Source organism: Colius striatus, chromosome 22 (genome assembly GCF_028858725.1).
Source record: "Colius striatus isolate bColStr4 chromosome 22, bColStr4.1.hap1, whole genome shotgun sequence".
Lineage (NCBI taxonomy): Eukaryota > Metazoa > Chordata > Aves > Coliiformes > Coliidae > Colius > Colius striatus.
In genome coordinates, this window is record NC_084780.1 from 5,766,392 (window position 1) to 5,778,406 (window position 12,015).

The following is a 12,015-nucleotide window of genomic DNA, read 5'->3' on the forward strand; positions in this document are numbered from 1 at the left end:
ACAGGAGGATTAAACAGTTATTACTCCATATAAGCAAGAGCTTTTGTTTGAAATCTCCAATGACTCAAGCTGAGGCAGGTTAAGGCTGCAGCTCTCTACTGTTTGCCTGTTTCTTCATTAGAGGTTACTACTATCAGGTGTATTTTCCTGAACCATCACCAATTTGCAGTGGGATATGTGGTGGCTGGCAGGCGAGTGTACTGCCCATCCCCCTGCCAGTGCCTCCAATGGATGCTCAGGGATGGCAACAGCCCAACCAAATGAGGGTCAGACTGTGATTCAGAGCTGTTTGCTGTAATTTGACATGTAATTATTACTTCAAAATGTGAAGTTGTGACTACTTGCTGTATGTGTGCTATCTGTAGTTGTTACAGAGGACATAGACATATTTGCCACAGTAAGTTATATCACTGCAGTGTGGCAGTTGCCTTTTGTTGTTTTCTTTTAGGAAGAATTGTTTTGCCATTTAGTTCAAGTGCCTTCTGCTTGGTTTGAAGGCATATAAAATTCTTTATGGCTGTTTTGGATGCAGGCTTGTAAGTGCTGAGCAAAAGTCCTTGTCAGGATCCCTGATGCTGTCCTGTTATGTAATTCTGTCAACAGAGCTGCTTTCTTCACTCCATCCATGTCAAGTCACCCATTGTTTTACAGATTAGCATAAGTGCTACTGTAATTAAAGGCACCAAAACCTAAATGAGATTGCTGTTAAATTTATTTGACTTCCCTGGAATTACCCTCCTTGGGTCTGAGACATTTCTTCACGAGTAAAAGACTTGCTAAGCCCAGCCATGAGGATCAAGACATAGATTGCTTTTTGGTTTCTTCCTGACAGTCTTCTCCCAGCAGCAAAGGAAAATTGATGTTTAAGGTGCTTTGATTTGTAAGGGTGGACTTTATGTCACTTGAGGTGTTTACAATGAGCTGCCTTTATAATCAACAGTGTCCTGGAGCATGTGAGCTGACCCAAAGAGCCTGGCTTAGGGTGTCATTAATCACCTATTAGCCATGCCTCTTAGCACTGGGGCAGTGCAGGTGGCTGCCTTGCTTATGGAGGTCTTTGTGGCAGAAGTAAAAAGTAAGCTGAGATTCCTCTTCCCTGTCTCAGTTCAGACATTCTAATTGTGTTTGTCTCTTCCCTTTTCCCCTCAGCAAGTGGAAGTAGACTGTCAACAGTGTATGCTTGAAATCCTCGACACAGCAGGGACAGTGAGTATCGTTCTTTTTCAAATTGACGTGGAGTTTCTTTGTTAAGAATGACATGTGATCTTAACAACAGAACTTAAACACTGATGGAATGATCCTGCCCAAGTACAAACAGCAATCATTTAAATGGAACCATCTTGTTAAATAACCCAAACCCCAGCGTGGGGACGGAGCCTTCTGCAGCCCTGCCAGCTGCTTTGTGACCCCAGTGCTGGGATACAAAGGTTGGTGCATCCTGTGCCACTCACCTCTGGCCATCATCATTCTGCTATCAACATACTTCCATACAATGCACAGGGATCACCTGTCCTCACAGGGAGGATGAATCACTAAAGATTTTATACTTGTCAAGGAGTACTCCTCTACCCTGCCTCCTTGTGCTTTGGAAGGCCAGTGTTGTCCCTCCAGCTCGAGAGCAGTGGGACCGTGCAGTAGCACAGCTCCCTTTTGCTGTGCAAAGTCCTGTCACTCAGTAAACAGACCTTGTAATGGTTGAGTGCACATCACAGGGGGAGGACATGCTTCCTAAAAGTTAGTTTTATTTAGGAAGCTTAGAAAATTATCACCAGCAACGCAGAGGCGTGGAAGCAGGAATCATTGTTACACAGTTCTGGTAAAGCTCCCTTTCACAGGCGTGGACAAAGGCAGCTCTGATCTGGTACAGATTTTCCAGCTTGCTCTTGCATTTCATTGCATTGAACCTTTAAGCCATTTTCATGCTAGAGATGATTACTATATAACTATGTATGTTCAGAGGTGATGAAGCAGTGCCTTCCAACACATTGTGCTCACAATAAATTGTGAGGGGGTGACACCTCGGCCCGTTTCAGAACCGTGTTAGAGGAGAAAATGAATTTCCAGTCCATATCTGCTGTGTGGGGAGTTGGTCTGATGGCAGATTAGTGCTTAACAGTGTCAGAAAATGCCTGAAAGATCATTAAAAATGTCAGACAAATCTTAACACCTTGAATTATGGTTTGGGGCGCACAACAGTCCGTCTGCAGATACATTTTTATTGTTCTTGATCTTTTTCCCCTTTTTTCAAGAAGCCTTTTTCTCTATCAGGGTAAAAGAACAACAAAGGGAAAGAGATGTGTTAATGCTTTTATTCAATTTGCATGCTTCAGTGGATTTCTGTAAGGGGTAAAAATGGAAATGGCTGCTGCACAGCACCACACTCTTCTCCATTACAATAGAAGTATTCCTTTGTAAACGTTCATTAGCTGCACTCACTAGCTAATTACTTTTTTACATGTTTGATTACAGGAGCAATTTACAGCAATGAGGGATCTCTATATGAAGAATGGTCAAGGGTTTGCACTAGTATATTCTATAACAGCACAGTCCACATTTAATGACCTACAGGACCTGCGGGAACAGATTTTACGGGTTAAGGACACTGAAGATGTAAGTAGTGTCTTTCTCCTGCAAGTGGTTAAAATGTGTTTGTAAGTAAACAACCAGGTATATGTGGGCAAGATTTCTTTCTGAGGCTCTTCTTTGCTGGATAGCAACATTTTGTGTGGAAGGTTTCCTTCATATTGTTATTTTCAGTGTTATTGGAGGTCCAACACCTGCTAAGGGACATAACGACACCATATTTTCATGTGTACTGGAAGTCTCATGGTCTTTGGAAATGGTGGGAGTTGATTGAAGACAACTTTATTTTTTCCCCCCCTCTCTTTAGCTCCTTTCCAGAATTTGCAGTTTCTCCTTTCAGTGCTTTAGCAGTACTTCAGTTCCCTCAAAGTTAACGAAAAATAAACTCACCAGTAGTGATGTTCTTTGTAGATGTGCAGCTGCCTTATAATGGAGACTGACATTGACTGGATATTAGGAAGAATTTTTTCCCTGAGAGGGTTGTCAGCCCCTGTGCCAGGCTGCCCAGGGAGCTGGGGGAGTGCCCAGCCCTGGAGGGATCCCAAAGGTGTTGAGCTGAGGTGCTGAGGGCCAGGGGTTAGTGCTGGGCTGGGCAGGGTGATGGGGGGGCTGGGACAGCAGCAGCTTCAAGGGCTTTTCCAACCAAACAATTCTCTGATTCTACTGCTTTTTCCCAAATGATTGAAGGGGAAATTGAAGTCCAGAGCTGTGAGTTTCCCTGAAGGTCACCTGTGAAGTCTGTTGAGCCCTGGAGCAGGCAGTGCCATACGCTGTGCCCTCTGCGCCGTTTGCATGCGGATGGTCATAATCCAAGTTGAACTGCAAATAGAAAGGACAAGTTCAGCTTATTCACCAACTGTGCAATTCAAGTGGTGTTAGTATTAATAGCCTTTTTTTTTTAATTGCTAGATGTTCCTTCATTTTCATTTCTCTGTGTAAGAGGAGCTGGGGAGCCTGTTCAGTCACCTCTGCTCTGGCTGCAGGAGCTATTTGAGTGATGAAGCAGCCCTGGATCTTGCTGCATGGAGCAGAGGTACCCTCACTGCAGCTATGCAGTCTGATTTGTGAGCTCTGTCTCCAATCCATCAGACCCAAAACTTTGTTGGGCTTTTAGGTGATCATATGAACATGTGCTTATGCCTTTCTGAAGTGAAGGGGGATATTGCAGGGTCTGTGGCTGGAGTCTGTTGCTCCGTGACACTCGGGTGCGAGCGGGAGGGTTCAGCTCTGCTGTGCTGCTGTGCCGTGCTGCTGCATGGCTCTGGCACTCTGCAGACCACTCTCACAGTCCCAGGCCTGCACATGCACAACAGCTTGCTTTGTTCCTTCTGTCATTTGGTAAAATCTGAAACCCAGAGGAGATTGCACAGTTGAATGTATTAAATCATTGAAAGACTGTGGAACAGTCTTAGCTGGTGAGGCAAGGTTGTAATTGTGGTGTTTAAATCCCATATGAAAATAAGGAAGAATCCCATTAAGGTAGTTTACATCCAGCCCCGTTTGACAGAAGAATATTACCATATTTCCAGTTCAAGCCCCAGCTCCTGTAACTGGAACTCCTCAGTGGGCTTTTAATGGCTAAACCTGTGATGTAGGTGAAGTTGGTGGTAGCCGTGTGACTAGCAGAAACGTGTGGGAACACTGTTTCTGTGCAGGCTGCCTCCAAAAGAAGTTTGAAATGATGATTTGGGTTTTTTTTGCCTGCTAGGTGGTAACAGATTCAAGGGTTTGCCCTGAGGAGTGTGAGAAAGATTGCCTGGTTTTTTTCAGTGGACAGTTTAAATGTAGCCACTGCCTTTGATGTCGATGGCTTTCGGATCCTGCCTCTTGCTCGCAGCCCTGACCCTGACATAGGTGTGGGGATGGGAGAGCAGGGCTGGCACAGGTGTTTGTGCCAAACCCTGGGTAAACCATGAGCTTTTGTATGTAAATAGCCATTGGGGAAAATGCAGTTTGAGCAACAAGCAGAGCAGCCAGGATCCCAGGGGCTGCTTTCTCCTCTTGGATCTTAGTTGTCCCGTCCCCCATTACCTTGTTTTGAATGGCTTTGGTTCTCTCCTTGGTTTAACAAGCTGAACTTCCTAGTTATGCAAAAGTGATTTTCATTTAGGTAGGGATTATGCTTGCATAAATCCCCAGTAACACGAGCCCTTGGTCAGCCTCTGGGAGCCCAGCGCTTCGCTCAGCTGCACCCACTGCAGGGAATTTGCACTGTAAGCTGGTCAGGTTCCTCGGACAATAGAGACTTTTGCTTTCCTTTTTACTTCAGTGATTTGATTTAATTATTAAAATGCATTTATTTCTTTTGTCTCAGGGGGTTGTCACTTGTTGAATCTAAGCTTGAGAACCGTTTGAACATTTAAGCCGTGTTCTGCTGAGTCAGGGAAATGCACGCCTTCCTGTATTTAGTTTCAAAATGTGTCTCTTCAAATCCTAACACTAAACCATTAAATTGTGTGTACCTAACAGCTTAAATGTGTTCTACATGAAATAGTCACTGACCAAAAGGTGGGTTTTCCTCAAACTCCAGTTTTGTCTCCATGATAAACAATCACTAACTTTTGAAATGACCTTATCAACACTTTCATGTCTTTCAAACCCATACTGTTTACCCTTCTAATATGTCTTTTCCCCCCTATTATTTCACATCTTGATATACTTTCCCTTCTTTTTTGCTAAGCATGTTCAAAACACATTATCCTGTTTCAGCATGAGAAAGTTTAACTGCCTAGAAAACTGTAAAGAATGAGATTAAGCCGACAGAGCTGTAAACATCCCGTTGGGCTTTGATGTGAAACAACAAGCTTTTTTTGGATATGCCTCATCTGTATTGTGGCTTCAGGTTTCTGGCTCTTAAAAATAAAAATGTGATCCTTTTCTAATCAGTCTGGCTGAGAGTTTTAGATACAAAATGAACCTTGAGTGTAGTCAAATCGGGAAGAGACCACAAATATTGCCATTGTAGTAGATTAAAAACGTTGTGTGTGTGTGTGTGTTGTGAATTGCCAAAGGAAGTGGATAGTGATTTATTTTCCATCTGGAAAGTACTCATTTTCTGTTCAGAGGATTACATGCTGCAGGAAACTGAGCAGGGTGCACACCCATTATCAGCTGTTCTTTAGGGGGTTTTGTACTCCGACACAGCGGAAGGGAAACAGGATGCAGCGGCTGCCGTGTGCATGCGGAGCACTGCAGCGAGGCCCCCGCAGCCTGCTGGCCTCTGGCTCCACCTCTGACTCTGGCTGTTTCATCTTGAACCCACAGTTCTCAGGTGTAGGAAGTCCTGAGCTGCGTTTCTGTCTCCGTACTGGCTGGGAAAAGGTGGGGGCTAAGGCTGGGGAGGTGTGTGGTGTGGGACTGTGTGGGAAGGGTCCTGCAGAGCAACAGCCACAGACACTGGGCTCTGGTTTGAGTGGTTATGGAGGTTTTTGGGGTGCTTTGGGTGTGTTTTGCTTGCTTAAGGTCTTTTTCTACCTATTTGTGACATCTTGGTGGGCTGCAGCTATGCTGAAAAGCAGAGAAAGCCTTCTGAGGTTCTGTATCAGGACATTATTTCTAAGTCGTCTTAGTACTGGTTTTAATCTGTCTTTTGGCTCAGTTTCTTTCTCCTGAAAGAGTTTTAACTCAGTATCTAAACATATCTGAGAGCAAGCCTCCTGCTGCTTACACTCACCAGTGCTTACTCTGATACTTTTGATTCAAGTGGATTTGTAACTGCAGACTGCACTTTACTCTCCACACTACACCAAGCAAATACAACTGCAGCTGAGCAGGAGACTCCGTCCTTTCTGTTCACCCATGTCCCAGGTCTCAGGGCAATCCCAGGGACCTTCCTGTCCCTGCAGCCTCACACAGACACAATGGTAACATTTACTGCAGCCAAGGTCACTTTCCTCCAGTATTTAATTCCTCTGGGTTTATGTAGGAAATGTCACAAGGAATATGGTTTCCCCAAGGCACTTTATTCCTCCTGAGGAAGAGAGAAGGTGACTCACCCAGACACTTTAGAAAGCCAACAGCTTAAGGAGAGGGGCAGATGCCCTTTCATCATTGTCTTACACAAATGATTTGCCTGTGTTTGCGTCACGGGTGTAGGATGAATCTTTTGAGCATGTATCAAATGTTTGCTTTAATATTACATGAGATTATTTATTGGAAGTGATGTCCTTTCAAGAGCTGAGCTGCTAGCTGGAATTTTTAGTTACCCTAAGCTAGTAAATATCAAGTGCAGTGTTAGTGCCTTTTGTAGGGAACATCCTCTTCTCTCTGTGCATGCAGAGCAGGTCAGTAGCATGGTATTGGATTGAGATGAGAAAGGTAGGTGCTCTTGTGCTGTGGGAATACTTGGCTGCACAGGACTATTCCATATCCAGGGCAGTGCTTTTCAAAGGTGCTTCCCTTTATTGTTGTGTGGCTTGACAACAGGCTGACAAGATAGGTCAAAGGGGCTGAAACATACCACGTGTGTCTTCAAACACATGCTATCTATTCTGTTGTCTAGGTTAGGCTAAGTTGGCAGGCAGCTGAGCCTACTGTCACATGAAAGTCCTGAAATGTGGCTCAGTAGTAAATGGTGTTGAATGTAGATACCAGAAAAGAAATGTTTACCAACTTCAGATTGTACCATGACATTACTGTTTGGTTTTAATGGTGTCACCCATGTGTTTGAGTCTTGATGAAGCAGGTTGTCTATATTCTATATTGTCTATATTGACTTTATTCAACCCACCCCCAGCAGGCATCTCAGTTCCAGTCTGGCCTCTCAGCTCTGCTGGACTGCTGATTTTTACTGGGTTTCATACTGTATATTGTCTTTTTTGCCTTCTCTCCCATGCCTTTGTAAGCCAGAGCATTGCAGTCCACGTTGTATGTTAAGTTGCTGATGCATCTCTTGTTCTTGTTTGTCTCCTCTCCAGGTTCCAATGATTCTGGTTGGCAATAAATGTGACCTGGAGGAAGAGCGTGTAGTCGGCAAAGAACAGGGTCAAAACTTAGCAAGACAGTGGTGTAACTGTGCCTTTCTAGAATCATCTGCAAAGTCTAAAATCAACGTTAATGAGGTAACTCTCAGCTGTCCCCTTGTCTTTCCTGCTTCAGCATGAAACCAGAATGCAGTCCTTCCTGTATTTCTCAATTGGGAAGGTTCAGGATGATTCTGAAAGCTCAGCCTAAGAAAGGCTCATAATGCAGAGCATTTAGCTACTGCTTTCTGTTTGTAGTAAGGAGATCTGCTCCTATTTCTCTGTATTAGGTGGAGGACTTCTCTAAGGTAGGTAGTTTCTAAAGCCAGTGTCAGAGGACATGAGTAGTAGAGGGTCCTGAGCAAGCCAAGGGAACTGAATGGCTCTTAGCTTAGATGAACTTTATCTGGAAGTACACTGTTTGAAGATAAGTGGTGCTGCTGCTCAGAAGGTGGCTTGTGCCTGTTGCACTGCAAGTCCTGCTGCAGTGTCAGCTGTTGGGGTTGAAAGTATTTGCTTTTCACATTCCTGCTACGTCTGGCTGCTCAAGCAGACATCCCATCACAGGCCTCCTCTGGTAAAACACCAACTTACTGAGCCTCTGTCCCAACACACATTTGTCTGAGCAGTTCTCTCTGTCTCAATGAGAAAACCCCCTTTGCAACTGGTGTGCCCTTGGCTGCTGCCTGCTGAGGGAGCTCTGCTTGACATCAGGCACCACACTTTCATTCTCTGCTGTTGAATTATCTGCCTGTGACAGAGGCCAGGTTTCCAGCCACAAAAGCTAAGGTGACCCCATTGAGCATAGCTGGTTTGGTGCCAGGAGATAACTGGGCCTGTTGAGGAGGCTGTGTGATAAGCAGGAGCAGTAGGATGTTGGACTGGACCCAGCATGAGTTTGGCAGCTCGTGTGACGTGCGCAGAGCTGCATCCACCTGCCTGAGAGGGAAAGGAGCTCCAGGCTGCAGGAACTGCAGCTTCTGTGGCTGGGATTAGCCTTGCTGTAGTGTGCACTAATCTGACCTGGTAAATATAGCTTGCTGAGCTAGATTTCTGCCAGAAGGGATTTTTGTTGTGTGTGTGCCTGTGCTGTAGTAAAACTTAGGATGAAGAAACTTGTGTCTCAGCCATTGAACAGCTCACCAGGGAGCACAACAAATTGTGGTCTATTTGTATTTCCATAGCTTGTGGCAGAGACTGACCTTTCATTAGCCAATGGTGCCTGAGAGCTGTGCAGGAAAGGGGGTTCTCCAGGAGGATCTGTCCTGGGGCAAATGCACACCCATGGTTTACATACAGTCATCCTTACCATGTGAATCCCGTGTCTCTGTATTTCCCTGTCCTGTCTGCTGCCTCCAGTGAGGCTCAGATCACAGAAAAGCAAGTTATTATCTAGAAGATTAGTTTCTGGTTTTATTGTGATCTGAATTTCCTGGATTTCTGCCAGTTTCTATTGTCTTGTTATGAAAGCTTGAGGAAATCAAAGAGACGAAACGCCGTGAATCCAGTAACTTGGTGGCCTGGTGATTTGTTCTTCTGGCTTGTAGGCTGCAGAGCCCATTGCATGATTCTGGGTTTGGGGATTTTTTTAGCTACTTTTGGACTTTCTAAGTGTGTTAAAATCTTGGCTGAAGTGTGATAAATGTCTATGTGCATTTGCTAGAGATGAAACGAACCTTTCACATCGTTACTAAGCTTTTCATGCAGGGGACAGTGAGTCTCAGTAGCAGCACTCAGATGTTTTTTCTGGTGGCCTGGGTGATGCTGTTGCACCACACTGACTTTTCTTAGGGATGGTGGCATTCCTGAAGCTTTCCTGCACACTTCTGTCCTCACCAGCACTTAAGTGATTTATTTAACTTTAAGGATTATTTTCAGAGAGATTTTCTTCCCCTACCTTAGCCCTGGGATGGTGAGAGGGATCTGCCTCAAAACACTCAAGGGTCTCATTTGCCAGAGCAGAGATGATTGGTGGCTTCAATTCAGACTCCTGCACACCATAACCACATCCAAATCATCTTGGCTCTTGTTTATAAAGGCTTAAATACCCAAACCTGTTTTGCATCAGCATAGAAGATGCCACTTACTGGTGTCTCCTACAGCAACTTTTCCTGTATATCTCAACTATACACTTTTGAACCTCTTACCTGGGTCCACTGGAGAGTACAAACTGCTGCTTTTACCTGGGGCTGACAGTAGAAAACTGGAGCAATAAGCTTAGAAAGGACTGGCAACTTAAAGTGAGCAACCACTATAAAATGTTGTACATGAGAGCTTGACCAAGGCACTGTCATGCTCATTTCATTTGAAGCTATTTAACTGTGCACAAATGCTTTTTCATCTAGGTAATAGCTGGAAAGTCTCACATTTCCAGCTGTTGCAGTTTGTTTTAAACTGTCTCTTTGTCTTCTGAATTTCCTTGGAATCAACAAGAATTTGTGAGCTGTCAGCCACTCCAGGAAGGGGAAAAAGTAAACAAGGGCAAGGGTGGAGCCTGCTGAAGGTTTAAATATTTCTCCTCAATACCATCACCCAGCCCCAAGCATTTTTGCAAAGCTCCTTTTGCTATAAATGGGTTGAGTATTGCTGGGAAAACAACTCACAGCAAAAGCCTTCACAAGAAACTCGTCTCTGAGGCTGAAAGAGGCCCCTGTACTCGTTCCCTTCTGGAAATGTCTGAGTGCAGGGCAGATGTTTTGCTTCTCCTTGCTAATTTTGTCAATAAACTCAAAAGATTAGACCAGGCAAAAAGGTGAAGTGACAAACAGCTCAAGGCTGTGTGCCAGAGGAACATGAACTGTGCAACAGGTGAATTGAGACCACTTTGAAGGTGCAAGCCAAGGAAAAGGAATGCCTTTCCCTACAGGGGGCGGATGCTGCTGGCACAGCAGTGCCCTGCAGAGATCCTCACCAGCCTGGGCAGCACCAGGGACAAGTTCATCAGTAAGGATACATAATGTTCCATCACTTTGATTTTTCTCTTTGTCTTTGTAATTTTCAGATCTTTTATGACCTGGTCAGACAGATAAATAGAAAAACACCAGTGGAAAAGAAGAAGCCTAAAAAGAAATCATGTCTGCTGCTTTAGACTCCTGTCATGCAGCAGCTCTGAGCCAGGTAAGAGGTGTCTGAATTCCCCTCACAGCTCAGGACCCTGAGCTGCTCCCAACAGAGAGGGGACTCCCTCCCCTTCCCTCCACTCCTCTTCCTTCTGTCTACTCCCAAATACAAAACCCAGCATATTGTTGGACTTCAACAATAAACCAAAACCAACCAGTTCTACCTGTCAGAGAAATGTCTGCTTCTCTCTCCTTCCTCCTTGTGCTTGGGTTGATGAGTGCAGCAGAGCAGGAACTTCCTTTTCACTCCAGCAGGTTCTCCCTCTGTCTTGTGACATTGTGCTCTGAGCCACCATGGCTCAGTTTTGCTTCCTTTTAACCCTCTGCTGAAATTTGTTAGCATCTCTAGAACCTGTGTTACTGCTGCAGCTGCTCTCTGAGTTCCTCAGTGCTAGGTGCTATGGGGACAACTGCAAATGGGTTTGGCTGGGACATGGAGCTCAATGGCACCGAAAGAAAATAGCCTAGACCAAAAAAATCACCCCAAGGTTTGGACATAGCTATAAATAATCTTCCTGTGTATGTTGGCAGGGTACTCTGTATGCTCACAGCTGTTCCATCGTGCTCCTGAAGGAAAACAGGATTTCTGTAGCTTCAGGTTTTGAACAGAAATACCAAGGGGCAGCCTGGGGAAGCTTCTGTGCTCTGGCTGTGCCTCCTGAGGCTGCACAGGCCCTCAGCTCCTGTCACCCCTCAGCAGCTCTGGACTCTGATTTCATAAATGGGCACAGTGGAGTTGGCAGAGCAGCTGAGGAGCCCTTGGCCTATGGCATTTAAGGCAAAACTCCTCGTTGTAAGAGGATTTCAGAGATGATTTCCTTGATAGAGGTGGCTTTGCCTTCTGCCAGGTGTGAAAGCTGTGCTGTAGATGGCCATTTCTGTGGCTGAGTGGGATAAGTGGAGCTATGCTCTTAACCTGACTGTGCTTTACTGATTGATGAGCCTCTTATCCTGAGCTTTGAGTGCTTAGGGTTGTGGGGAAACAATAGCTTTAGGAAAAGAAATTGAAGAGCACATCTGAAGTGGCTTTTCCTGTTCCTCAGGTGATCTGAACGTAGCTACTGTGGCATCAGCCAGGATGGCTGCTTGGGGACAGGCTTCCCTGGCCTGGGGAGGATGTGCTTGCCTGCAGGCTCTGCCCTCCCCCTCCTGCCCAGGACCCTCTGCTGCCAAGGGCAGCACTGCAGTACCAGCTCCTGCATTCTGTCACTTCTGATGAGACCTCTCATCACATCAGCTTCTACCCATGCCTCCAAATCTGCTCTAGAGGGTCACAACACTTGACAGTGCCTTCCCTCTTCTTTGTAAATCTCTTCCCAATTATTGTTACAGCTGGAACAGGGCTCAGGGAA

The 12,015-nt window shown here is 45.3% G+C and overlaps 1 protein-coding gene across 9 annotated transcripts in view; it reads left to right on the plus strand.

Moving 5' to 3' along the window:
* The window catches only part of RAP1A (RAP1A, member of RAS oncogene family), a 39,053-nt gene that overhangs the window by 25,833 nt on the left and 1,205 nt on the right, over window positions 1-12,015 (plus strand). For all 9 annotated transcript variants that reach the window (XM_062013704.1, XM_062013700.1, XM_062013705.1 and 6 more), the window contains 4 exons: window positions 1,150-1,206; window positions 2,470-2,610; window positions 7,500-7,643; window positions 10,546-10,661. In XM_062013704.1, the coding sequence (XP_061869688.1) occupies window positions 1,150-1,206; window positions 2,470-2,610; window positions 7,500-7,643; window positions 10,546-10,632 (429 nt within the window). In that variant the 3' untranslated portion in view covers window positions 10,633-10,661. The remainder of the gene's footprint in view (window positions 1-1,149; window positions 1,207-2,469; window positions 2,611-7,499; window positions 7,644-10,545; window positions 10,662-12,015) is intronic.